Source organism: Arachis hypogaea, chromosome 15, assembly GCF_003086295.3.
Source record: "Arachis hypogaea cultivar Tifrunner chromosome 15, arahy.Tifrunner.gnm2.J5K5, whole genome shotgun sequence".
Classification (NCBI taxonomy): domain Eukaryota; kingdom Viridiplantae; phylum Streptophyta; class Magnoliopsida; order Fabales; family Fabaceae; genus Arachis; species Arachis hypogaea.
The window spans coordinates 16,546,723-16,556,250 of NC_092050.1; the positions used below are offsets into that span (position 1 = coordinate 16,546,723).

General features: G+C 35.1%; 2 protein-coding genes across 2 annotated transcripts; one reads left to right on the forward strand and one right to left on the reverse strand.

Moving 5' to 3' along the window:
• Positions 1-1,277: 1,277 nt before the first annotated feature.
• On the forward strand, positions 1,278-2,052 carry LOC112746909 (late embryogenesis abundant protein At1g64065). Its single transcript, XM_072217765.1, has 2 exons — positions 1,278-1,872; positions 1,961-2,052. The coding sequence occupies exons 1-2, from the start codon at positions 1,278-1,280 to the stop codon at positions 2,050-2,052; spliced, it is 687 nt and encodes a 228-aa protein (XP_072073866.1).
• Positions 2,053-3,454: 1,402 nt separating this feature from the next.
• On the reverse strand, positions 3,455-5,518 carry LOC112749695 (probable membrane-associated kinase regulator 2). The gene is made up of 2 exons (XM_025798043.3): positions 3,917-5,518; positions 3,455-3,827 (listed from the first exon to the last, which is right to left on the reverse strand). Exons 1-2 carry the CDS (start codon positions 5,130-5,132, stop codon positions 3,724-3,726), a joined length of 1,320 nt encoding a protein of 439 aa, XP_025653828.1. The 5' UTR covers positions 5,133-5,518; the 3' UTR covers positions 3,455-3,723.
• Between the last annotated feature and the right edge of the window lie 4,010 nt (positions 5,519-9,528).

Genomic DNA, 9,528 nt, shown 5'->3' on the forward strand with positions numbered 1-9,528 from the left:
CTAAGTACCTTCAAACTTTGTTGAAATCGAAGAAACGACTTGTTCGATAAATATGGCTGATGTCGATATAATCGATGAAAATTGTCAAGTCGAGATTACATATTTGAAGGTGAAAGGTCAATTTATTCGAAGGCTGGAAAAAATGTGCTAGAATGAGATTGTGACACAAACTTGTTTTGACATTATTTGTCGAAGTTAATGAAAGACGAGTAACACAGTAGTAAACGACGAAACGATAAGAACTAGCCAGATGATTGATTTTGATTGCTTGCTTAATCTAGAACACTATGGTGATAAACTAACCAAATTTATATAACTTTCGTGTTAGAGTTAATTAAACAGCGTTTAAGACTATTTAACATATGCTGCGAATAATTTCACATATTATCTTTTTGTTCTAAAAGAATATCAATATTTGTTGTCCTGTTATAACAATATATACCGAAACAAACGATTGTCAGCATAAGAAGGTTCATAAAAGTTGGCTGCTTACTTAGCATTATTAGTGTGTGTTTGAAACACTTTGAGAATAGAATTCTCACAAAAAAAGAATTTTTTTTCTTTCGTTTGAAATATAATAAAAGTGTTATTTTCAATTCTTAAGAGAATTTCAATTCTCACATTAGTGTTCAAACTAAAATCAAATAAAAAAAAATTGATTTACAATTTCATAATTATTATAGATTAAAATGTTAAAATTATCCCTAATGAATAAATAAAGACAAATAAAGAAACACAGAGACAAAATAGTAAAGAACACACAATTCCTTTCCTTCATATAATTATTTGTTCTAAATTATAAATTTAAATCTGAAATAGAATTAGAATTCATTTCATAAAAGAAATAGAATCCTTTTTCTTTTTTTTTTTTGGTAAGTAAAGAAATAGAATTCTTTTCTCATTCTAATGCTTTCTAAACACAGTCTTAGCCTCTTCAAGTTAATGGAGGCTTTACACAATAATGACGTCAATCCAACGTGGTTAATTATATTGAAGGATCTTTAATTTTGCTTTGTGCGTCGTCATGCAATTCATTAGTGGAGAATCTATGTAACAGAAGACGAAAAACCCGAATATTGTGAAATGTTTTCTTGCTTATGTATGAAGGAATTCAAGTGCTGGAGTTAGTGAAAGTGTAGTATAGTATATATTTTTTTTCATATATATATATATACACATGAGGAAACCCTTCAATTCTAATAAGAACGGAGAACTCTGCCAACTACTTTTCAGCCTCATTCTCATAATTTGCCTTTGTTTATAGAAATTTCTAAATGATGGCACAGGTTTTGCCTAGTAAGTTTCAGTCAGAGGAAATAATCACCAAATTCGCACTTCATAAAGAAAAGAAACAAAGTAGCAAATGTTTGGTGTACACTTTGGCTTGCTTTGTGACCCTCTTTGGCGTGTGTTTATGTTTTGCATCCGTCGTTTTGAGAGTTAGAGAACCCAAGATAGAAATCAAATCAGCTAAGATGATGCACGTTGGTTATAGCATCACTTCATCATCATCACCATCATATGCTTCCTTTAACGTGACCATGATTTTTTCTATGATGATCATCAACCCAAACTATGGCCACTTCAGTTACCATAACAGTTCAGTGAAATTTCTTTACGGGGTTGTAAGTGTTGGTGAAAGGGGAATTGTGGGTTCGAGAGTGAAGGGTAGAGATATCCAAGAATTCAATGTGATGGTGAATGCAAGGTCCAGTAATAATATCAATTATTCAGGTGTAACGAAACTAAGAAGCTATGCGGAATTGAGTGGTTGTGTGCAAGTATTGAAGATTGTAAACAAGAGGAAGAACATAGTGATGGCTTGCATTATGACTCTCAACTTCACATCTCATTCGATTCAACATCTTCAGTGTTAGTTAAGGTTAATGCTAGCTAGTTAGACCAATCATGTTAATTAAATTGTTAGGACTTTTTTTTTTTTTTTTGCTATAACTAACAGTGATGGATTGCATGGGCTGGGCCTGTAACACATATCGCGGGTTCCCGGGTCTGATTCCGCTATTAGGCCTGAAAGTGAAGCTGCAACAATAGTACGGCCGAAAGCTTACATGTTTTAGACCAAGAAAAGAAAAAGTTACATATATTTTTTATTTTATTACTGCATGTTGCTTATTTATGGGTATGGCTAACAAGTATTTTTATTTATTGTTAAACAATATTATTGAAAAACTTATTCTTACTATAAATAATTTCAAAATCTTTCATCATAGATAATTTTAACAAATAGCTATATTCTTTTTAGTTATTTAATATTATAATAAGAATCACAAACTTGTGAACAACTCAAAAGTCAAATGTCAAAACAACTCAAAAGTCAAATTACGCTTGCACGTTTGTCCTCTTAGGCGGCATACAGATCACTTATTATCCAGTTATTCTAAGATAATTAATCTCAAACGTTAACTTTGATTAAACTCAATGAAGTAACCAGTTGTGGATTTATTATAATATATGTCCCAATTGGATTACGGTGTTGTCCCCTCCTAAAGCTGAATTTCATGTCGTGCAAGCGGTGGGAAAGATATGGTTCCCAAGTGGGTCCAAATTAGGGACCTCAATTACCAACCCAACAAGCTTATGAACTCAAAAATGTAATTGTTGTAGGGCCATTTCCCACTGGGCATTAGGATGGGGTTTACAAATCCCTCTTATGTAGGACGTGGCAGGTGCTTAGCTTAGTTGAGGTATCTTGAGCTCCTACCTATTCGTATGGTTACCACAAAGAGACAAATTAGACATCCAACGTTATATTATTTCATTATTTATACCAATTTTATTTTATTATGTTATATTATCATTATTATTAATATTGTACATATGTGCCCACACACTAACTTGATGCACCAAATTTCATTAAATGGACACAGCTCCAATTCCCATGCCTGCTTCTCTTCTGCGACCCTTCAGAAACACATGAATTGGAAGCCCCACTTCTTTTTACTATTTTGTTTTTCATCCCACCGTGCGAAACTCCATTTTTACCCCTCACTCCCTGCTAGGTACTTAGTCAAAATATCTTTACACTAAGCCGAAAAGAAAATCTTACTTTCACTGCTCATGTCCCCGTCTTTCCCACTTCTCTGACCGCATTTTCCATCATCTCTAATGACTATGATGCTGCTCCATACCCCATAATATTAAAAGTTGAGGACTTTATGAATTCAACTGCATTGCTTATTTTTTATTCTTCTGATTCACCCGGATTAAAAGAATTAATAATTAGATTCATCGGGTTTTAAAATTGCGATAATTAAGACAAGTAGACAAGTATGTAACATGGCACTAATACTAAAATAAAGTAAGGGAATTTAATTTTTGTACCCACGGACTCACTAGGGTGTTAGTGGGAAGAGAAAGCCACTTGACATGTTAGATTAGAGAGAATATGATACATAAATGGCCAATAAGAAGATAAAAAAAAGAAAAACATAGGTACACAGAGAAAAGATCTGATTCTTCTTTCACTTTCTCAGAAAGAAGAGCTTTACAGTTTACACTAACAAGGGAACAAAAAAGACAGAGAGCCACTGAACTATTGGCAAAAGAGCCTCATTCATTCATTCTCATCCTTCTCTCTTAACTACACTAGTTAATAGTAATTAATAATAAATTAATTAATTAATTAACATAGAGATAAGAAAGTAATTGAGCATACAGCAACGTTTTAACTTTTTTACAGACATGAGAGGGTTACAGTAATTTTCAACTTCTTTTGTCCTTGCCTTCATTTGTAGACTTCCTTGAAGCTTCCAAGGCGGAGGCCATTGCCATTGCCACTTCCTCCCTCACACCACAACACTCGCTTTCTGTTTCAAAGTTAACAACAAGCATTAATTAATTAAGACTTAAGAGTATGAAAGAGACAAAATAAGGGTCCACTGTTAAAGAAAAACACCTGTTCTTGAAGCGTTGAAGGATCTCTTGCAGTGCATAATGGCGCCTTGAATCCCGTCCTGTTGCTGCAAAAGAGAATCATCACGCCGTTTCGAAGACACCGAAGCCGCCGGAGCAGCGGCTACGGCCGCCGACGACGCCGAACGACTCTTTCCCAAACGCTTGCACACTACTCTAAGCCCTCCTCCATGCACATTATTCCCCTGCTTCTCGGTTTTCGTGTTGGTTTCTCTGTTCTCGCCGGCATCGGATTCCGCTGCCGCCTTAGACGGAGATCCTTTCTTCTCCGGCGTGTCTCTCGGCGGCGGAGCAGGTTTATCAGCAGCAGAACTCAAGCTGAGGTGGCCGGAGAAGCCAAGTTTATCACCGTATCTACGAGAGACTCTAATGTAGAGTGGCTTCACCATCTTGAGATACTTGTTCATGACTTCCTTTGAAGAACGCTTCTCTTCCGAAGAGGAAGAAGGTGACTCCTCCGGGTTGTGCGAGTGCGAGTTCGAGTGCTTCTTGTTGTTACCTCTGGAACTGTTATCTCTGCTGAAAAGAGACATGATTTTCACCTCTTCAACTTTGAACTTCACCGTGAAGTGCTTTCTCTCCGACGGTTGCTGCTTCTTCTGCTGCTGTGACTCTGTCTCTCTGGGAACGGAGTCGGAGGAGGCGCCATTGTTGGAGTCCTTGGGTTTCTTGTTGAGGCCTCCCAACCTGAAGACGCGGAATTTGGTGGCGGATTTGAACAAGGAGGCCGTGAACTGAGGAGGAGCAGGCTTGGAGTTTGGTTCGGAGGAGGAAGGGTCCACCTGCACCAGCTTTCCTTTGAAGAAGAGATCGTCGGAAGGAGAGAGAGAAAGGTTGGGATCATCGCCTCGATCGTTGCTTGAAGGAGACAGCGTAAACTTGAACTCTCTCTCGCATTCTTCAATGTTGTCGTCGTCGTCGTCTTCTTCATCTTCCTCTTCTTGGTCAGAGTGCTTATTAATGGTGGCGTTGGGGTCTTCATGAGAATGTTCGGGGTCATCAACTTCGTCGGGAACAGCGAACTCTAAGTCAAAGAATGGACCGTCCGCGTCGTCGTCGTCGTCATCGTCGTCGCTGTCAGTTGCATTATGGTGCTGACGGAGAATGGTGGTAGTGGCGGCGGCGGCGGTGGCGGAAGAGGGAGGTGGAAGGGGTGCGCCACCACCTCGCCAGTACTTGAGCAAACTAAAAGCTTCCATGGTTGGGAGAGCCAGTCCTACACTATCTCTCTGTGTCTGGGCTTGCTTTTTTAGACTCAGAAAAAAAGAAAAGAAAAGAAGAGAATGGAATGGTTGGGTGTGTTACGGGTGCGAAAAATAAGAGAGCAAAATCTTTCCAAAGGATGGTTTGGTTTTTGCTTTTGGTTAATGGAGGTTGCAGTTAAGAGAGTGAGGAGAGATAGCTGAGTTTGTTTCGTTTGGTTTGGTTTGGTTTATTTATTAAATTGGTTTTTGTCAGTTTGCTTGGTTGCGGGTACAGTCATGTGAAACCGATCAGATGAATAAGTGGGGGAAAAAAAAAAAAGAGAGTAAAACCTTGCAATAATACATACTTGTACCTTTTTAGTTTTTATTTCAGACTCACTCACCTCACCTACGTACGTACTCTATTCATTATTCAATTCATTTCTGTATCTCTACCCGTACATCCCCTTTCAATGAGTAGTCTCTGTCATTCATTATAAATAGTTAAATACTCGTTAAATTGGCATTAGTCTTTAAACATTGCGTCAATTGAATATTTCTTTTGATTTATGGTGCAGAGAGGTAGACCTACCTGTATGTGTATGCTACTGAATGGGACCCATCCTCCTCTCAGATTGTACTATACGATTGTCGCCTCCTTTTCCACAAAGATCACATTTATTTATACTTGCCTGCTTTTTACCATCTGATCTTGTTTTTACAGAGTTTCATTCATCTATCATCTTGTTTGAAATTGCAAAATGAAAAGAGAATTGGCAAAAAGTTGTTATATCCAAACTAAGACCAAAGAGGACAAAGAAAAGCGAATTTTGAGAAGTCATTAGCACCATTTTATGTCTATCTAATCCAGTAACCGAAAGGAGGGGGAATTGATATTTCTCCATTCCCTAGGCCAAAGATGCACTATGCACCCCAACCCTCAATCAATCAACAACTTAAACCAGTCTCCCTTTTTTTTTTGTCCTTTCGGTCTATTACGAGCAAGTGAGCAACTTGAAGGATTGGTTCAATTCATAAATTCAAGTCTTACAGAGAGTTACAATAGTTAGTCTATTCAGGGAGTTTTCCTCTTTTAGGCACATTATCACTACAATAAGTCTCTTTATTAAACTACTCATAATAACTTCAACGAAAATTGTTTATTCTTGCAACATAAATTCCAGAATTTTGATTAAAAGATCAAACATTACTAGACCAATCTCAAGTTAATAAACCAACTAGTTTAGAATGCACATAATGAAGTAATAAACCTTAGACTTTAGTTCCAGGTATTGACTATATATATGATGGTGTGGATCGGGTTCACCGGTGACCCACCAAATATGGGCCTCCTTTCCACCCAATGTAAATTGTCAAATTTGATTGCTAAAGTAAAAGTGTAAAACTATAACTCTTCGAGAAAAAGAACAAGAAAAAAGGATAAATAGATTATTTACCTTTTGTTTTGTGGGTATTTTTGTCTTTGACCATTGAAAAATATTTTTAAGTCTCTGACCTTCGCAAAATTTGGACAGATCAGTCCTTCCGTCTAAATACCTCCGTCAAGGACTGATCCGTCCAAATGCCTCTGTCAGAGACTGATCTGTCCAAGTTTTGTGAATGTCAGAAATTTAAAAGTATTTTTCAATGGTCAGAGACGAAAATATTCACGGAGCAAAAGGTCAGGTAGGGGTGGCAACACTACCCGAACCCGCGGGTACCCACCCCGCCCCTACCCGCTCGGGGCGGGTAATTACCCGCCCCCGCACCGGGGCGGGTTTTAACAGGGCGGGTTCTTGGGCGGGGCGGGGGCGGGTTCGGGTTTAGGTTAAACCCGCCCTGGTATATATAATATATATGTAAATATATATATTTTTAATATATAATATACGTAACATATATAAAATAATTAGTAAAATGATTAATAATATTATATCATATATAAATTTTTACTTTAATTTATACTATGTATATAAATGGTGGTTATATAAATTTTAAAATTTAATTTTATTTGTTGGATTTAATAATTATAGGGGCGGGGCGGGTACCCGCAGGAGCGGGGCGGGTACCCGCAGGGGCGGGTTAGGGTTTAACATTTTACAACCCGCGGGTAGGGCGGGGCGGGTTTGATGCGGGTTTTCTGTAGGGCGGGGCGGGTCGGGTAGAGCAAAAACCCGCCCCTACTCGCCCCGTTGCCACCCCTAAGGTCAGGACCTATTTATCTTTTTGTCAAACAAAAATTATTCTACCTCTGTTAACAAAGAGAAAAAAATAATACAACTATACTAGATATATATCACTCAAAGTCTAAAATAGAATGTATATTATAATATAAAATATATATTAAAAATAAATTAAATTATATATATTTGTATGGTAATTAATTTATTGATTAATTTTAATATTTAAATAATAATTTTAAAAATAAAAACCTGAATGATAGTAACTCAAGTAGTCATGTGCCGTGGACACCGATGAGGTGAGGGTGAGGAGTTGGCCCCGAACCTGAGAGTTCAGCCTTCAGCCCCAGATTGCTTTCAATTTTTTTTTTTTAATATTTGTTATTTTTTGCCCTTCTTCTCAATGACATTGTGGCCCACAAAACACTAATTAAACAAAGTGATTGTTTTCTTTGAATAATATAGCTAAAGTGTCTAATATCTGTTGAATTAGATCTTAAATCGAAGTATATTTATACTACAAATTTAAGGAGTTAGCTAGTAATCTAGTATCAATATTCAATTAATTAAATGGTAAATAAGCTTATTGTTCTTCTAATGATTTAAAGTTCAGGTTTAAGAATGCTTTAGAAAATTTTATAGAAATCAAAATGACCAAAATAAAAATAAAGGACTTAGGGAAGGAGAAGTATAAAATTTTATTTTACATTGCCTGATAATTATGATTATATTTTTTTCTTTTAATAAACTATTTTATAGTGATAAATTAATGAATAACCACTCTTTCTCTATAGCGTATAGAAAATTTTATCATAAAAACGCTATTAGTTTTAAACATTTATTTTAATGAACGACTAAACTATTAAAATAATACCTCAAAATTCATATTATTGACAAAAATAATTCCAAAAATATTAACGATAAATAAGTCTTTCAAAAATTTAAAAATATTATAAAAAAATTAAATATTAAATATATATTTTAGAAAAAGACTTTAGATCATATTTTGATCTAATTTTTTACAAATATCACTAGAAAACTAAAATATTTTTATTCTCAATTTTGTAATTTTATGCCAACTAAATTTTTTTAATTTTTATTGTGAATGACTACTTTTTTTTGGAAAATAAAAAAAATTAGAGATTAAATTTTGCTCTAAATTTTTGTGTGTACCTTCTAAATATTTATTCAAACATTGGCACAAAAATTTAGATTAAATGGATAAGTTGTTTGCTAAATCCAAAAGTTTTTTTTATCATTTATAAAAAATAATATTTATTGGTTATTTTTATCGCATTTTTAAATTATTCAGGGAATATTTTGTCGATAATATCTTGTAAAGATCTTTTTGCTCGTACTTAAATCTTTCGAATACCAAATTAATAATTAACTCAATTTTGTAACTCATTATAAATATCAATTACAAGGATTACAATAACTAGACTCCTAGGTCTTAAGTATGTATCTAAATAAAAGTGTGATTATGTAAAAAAAAAATTATGTAATGAGAAGAACAAAATTACCTTCTAAAATAGAAGGCTCCTTGCAGAGAATTACTATAAAAAAAAAATTATCAATAAAAGGTAAAGAGTAATATCGAAGAAAGCTCAAAGTAGCCGAGCTTGATAGAAAGTTGTAACTAAACTTGCTTTGAAATATAATCTAATTTCCTATATGAAAGCAAACAAGTACAATCTGAAGTGTTGAGTAGATTGAACAAAAGAAGGATGTGTGTAACTCACACACATGAAACCCCGCAATAAGAAAATGACTGATTGAATGCTTCTGGTTCGGGGAACTGGATGGAACCTCCCCCATCTAATTTATTCTAGTCTTGGAAAAACAATTAATGGTAATGATAAGATGGGTCACCCAAAGGAGGCTTCATGTGAATTTCGATTTCATTTTTTATTATTACTATATTGATAAATATGTTTTCCTCCTGATATTATGATACTAATTTGATGTTGAAGGGAAACTGGATCAAAGGACAAGCAAGGTTTAGAGTTCAATTTGAGGGCCTAGCTGAACCAATCGTAGATGGAGCTTTCTTAGATAGTGAAAGTATATTTGGGTGCTTATAGGACTATGATAGGTGATGGAATTGGCAATAAAATTAGAGCTCTCCTTAAAAATATAAAATTTTAGCAATTTTATCAAATAAACCCAGCTTTTATCCTAAGAACCCAACTTTTGGTAACGTAGACAACATATTAAAGCTTTACACAAGT

Coding starts and splice junctions, on each gene's coding strand:
- LOC112746909 (XM_072217765.1), top strand. CDS start 1,278: ATGGCACAGGTTTTGCCTAGTAAGTTTCAGTCAGAGGAAATAATCACC. Junction 1,873..1,960: donor TTCGATTCAACATCTTCAGT/GTTAGTTAAGGT, acceptor TATAACTAACAG/TGATGGATTGCATGGGCTGG.
- LOC112749695 (XM_025798043.3), bottom strand. CDS start 5,132: ATGGAAGCTTTTAGTTTGCTCAAGTACTGGCGAGGTGGTGGCGCACCC. Junction 3,828..3,916: donor CTTCAACGCTTCAAGAACAG/GTGTTTTTCTTT, acceptor ACTTTGAAACAG/AAAGCGAGTGTTGTGGTGTG.